The sequence below is a fragment of the Oncorhynchus tshawytscha genome, unplaced genomic scaffold (genome assembly GCF_018296145.1).
Source record: "Oncorhynchus tshawytscha isolate Ot180627B unplaced genomic scaffold, Otsh_v2.0 Un_contig_4380_pilon_pilon, whole genome shotgun sequence".
Taxonomy (NCBI): Eukaryota; Metazoa; Chordata; class Actinopteri; order Salmoniformes; family Salmonidae; genus Oncorhynchus; species Oncorhynchus tshawytscha.
The window spans coordinates 256,348-259,061 of NW_024609686.1; the positions used below are offsets into that span (position 1 = coordinate 256,348).

At 47.4% G+C, this 2,714-nt stretch overlaps 1 protein-coding gene across 1 annotated transcript in view; it reads left to right on the forward strand.

Annotated features, from left to right (window-relative positions):
* The window catches only part of rab21 (RAB21, member RAS oncogene family), a 57,068-nt gene that overhangs the window by 29,921 nt on the left and 24,433 nt on the right, over positions 1–2,714 (forward strand). The window contains exons 5-6 of the mRNA XM_042316951.1: positions 390–444; positions 747–835. Of these exons, the coding sequence (XP_042172885.1) occupies positions 390–444; positions 747–835 (144 nt within the window). The remainder of the gene's footprint in view (positions 1–389; positions 445–746; positions 836–2,714) is intronic.

A 2,714-nucleotide genomic window follows, 5' to 3' on the forward strand; every position in this document is an offset into this window, starting at 1 on the left:
CTACATGTTGCATTTTATATTTTTGTTCAGTGTGTGTGTGTACACACACACACAGCGCACGCACACATAGCATACACACACACACATAGCATACATACACGCACGCACACACACACATATATCATACATACACACATATGTGTGTGTGCACACTGAACAAAAATATAAAATGCATTTTGTTGTAATTGTGTGTGGTGGTCATTGACTTCTGCATTGTAGATCATGAGTTAAACTAACGCTGTCACATGAGTGGGTTCTAACCTCCATGGTCTCTTCCTGGTTAAATAAAGTGTGCCTTCAATCTACTAGACGTACAGTTGGTGGTGCTAATGTTTAAATATACCGTATGTGATCTCTAAGCTAATACATCCTCTTTGTTCTTCTCTTAGGTAATAAAGTAGATCTGGAGAAGGAGAGACATGTATCAGTTGAAGAGGCAGAAGGGTTCGTTTTGTCACTTCTCCTGTAACTGTACCATAGAGAGGCCTTGTACAGCAGGCGGTGTTCCAGTCCTAGCAGCTTATGCTGCTGTACTGCTTTGGCAGTACCTTTTTTCATAACGGTGTCTAAACATGAAGTCCACAACCTACTTTTTCTATGTGAACGTTGATGTAATTGAACGGTGATTTGGTCGGAGTATTGATAACTAAAACGCACGTTTTGTCTGTGAGTGTTGACGACAATTGAATGGTGATTGGTTCTCATGGATCGGTCTGTTTTTCTCTGTGGATTCCTCTCCTCCACAGGTATGCAGAGTCGGTGGGGGCAAAACACTATCACACATCAGCCAAACTAAACAAGGGGATAGAAGAACTCTTCCTTGACTTGTGTAAAAGTAAGCAGCCGTTCTAACATGTTATGGAGTAGTGATGATGAATGTAATGGCTCCGGTTCAGACCCAAATATTCTATTATAATGGACCAACTGGTAGGACTTTGATTTTTGTCGGTGGTACTTCTGAATTTTGTAGATTGGACTTATAAAGCTTTTTGTTTTTGTTTGGCTTTTCTTTTGTAGGATGCTTTTTTGGCTTTTTCTTGGTTGTAAGGACTTTCAGCTTTTGTTGGTAGGACTTTGTCTCCCCACAGTACTGACTCTCCCTCTCGTCTCCCTTTTGTTGGTAGGACTTTGTCTCCCCACAGTACTGACTCTCCCTCTCGTCTCCCTTTTTGTTTGACTTTCCCACAGTACTGACTCTCCCTCTCGTCTCCCTTTTTTGTTGGTAGGACTTTGTCTCCCACAGTACTGACTCTCCCTCTCGTCTCCCTTTTTGTTGGTAGGACTTTGTCTCCCACAGTACTGACTCTCCCTCTCGTCTCCCTTTTGTTGGTAGGACTTTGTCTCCCACAGTACTGACTCTCCCTCTCGTCTCCCTTTTGTTGGTAGGACTTTGTCTCCCACAGTACTGACTCTCCCTCTCGTCTCCCTCTCGTCTCCTTTTTGTTGGTAGGACTTTGTCTCCCACAGTACGGACCAGCCAGTCTCCCTTTTGTTGGTAGGACATCATGGGGTACAGATGGTAGAGCCAGACAGATGACCCGAAGGGGGTACAGCCGCCACGGCCGCGTTGGGGCTGCTGCTCATCCGCTTAACCCTCCACGTCCCAACTTACCCCCTCCATGTCACAACTTACCCCCTCCATGTCACAACTACCCCCCCCCCACGTCCCAACTTACCCCCACGTCCCAACTTACCCCCCCCACGTCCCCTTACCCCCTCCCAGCAACCCCCACGTACCCCCACTTACCCCCCCACGTCCCAACTTACCCCCCCACGTCCCAACTTACCCCCCCGTCCCCCCGTCCCCTTACCCCCCACGTCCCAACTTGCCCCCCCACGTCCCAACTTACCCCCCCCCACGTCCCCCCCCACGTCCCCTTACCCCCCCCCTTCCCCCCCTTAAGCAACCAGGACTGTTGCCTCCCCTCTCATCTCCCTCCTTATGACATGAAGACTGCTGTTCTCTGAGTCATCGTACACTTTACTCACTACACTTCTCCCTCTATGGAACAATGTGCTTATATACCATTCTTTATACTGTAATATTCATTCATTGTACACTTTACTCACTACCCCCCTCCTGACCCATCCATATGAGACTTCTGACACCCCTCCTGACCCATCCATATGAGATCCACCCCCTCCTGACCCATCCATATGAGACTTCTGACACCCCCTCCTGACCCATCCATATGAGACTTCTGACCCCCCCCCTCCTGACCCATCAATATGAGACCTCTGACCCCCCCCTCCTGACCCATCCATATGAGACCTCTGACCCCCCCCCATCCATATGAGACCTCTGAGTGATGAAGAGAACATGGAAGGAATGAATCTGCCTCTCCTCTGTCTTTCTACAAACTAGCAGATGGACTTCTAACACACTAGTGTGAAATACACACTCACACACTGTCCCCACCTCTCTCAAATGAACACAAACCAACAGGCCGTACTAAATTATCAATCATAAACACTCATACCCCAGATATGAGGATAATGTGCATGATGGGGAGATCCGTCTCTGAAAGGCTTCATTTTGTTTCACTTTAGAGAAAGAAGAAAAGAACAACCTGATCTTTCTTTATTGTTGATAAACTAAAGTACATGTTGTATGGAAATGTGTCCAAGCCCTTGGTACTGCTTCTTCTGTGGTGGTGAAGTGGTGAAAGCCCTCTGATTCCATCATCCAGCTCTTTTCTTGGCCTGTCTTCATA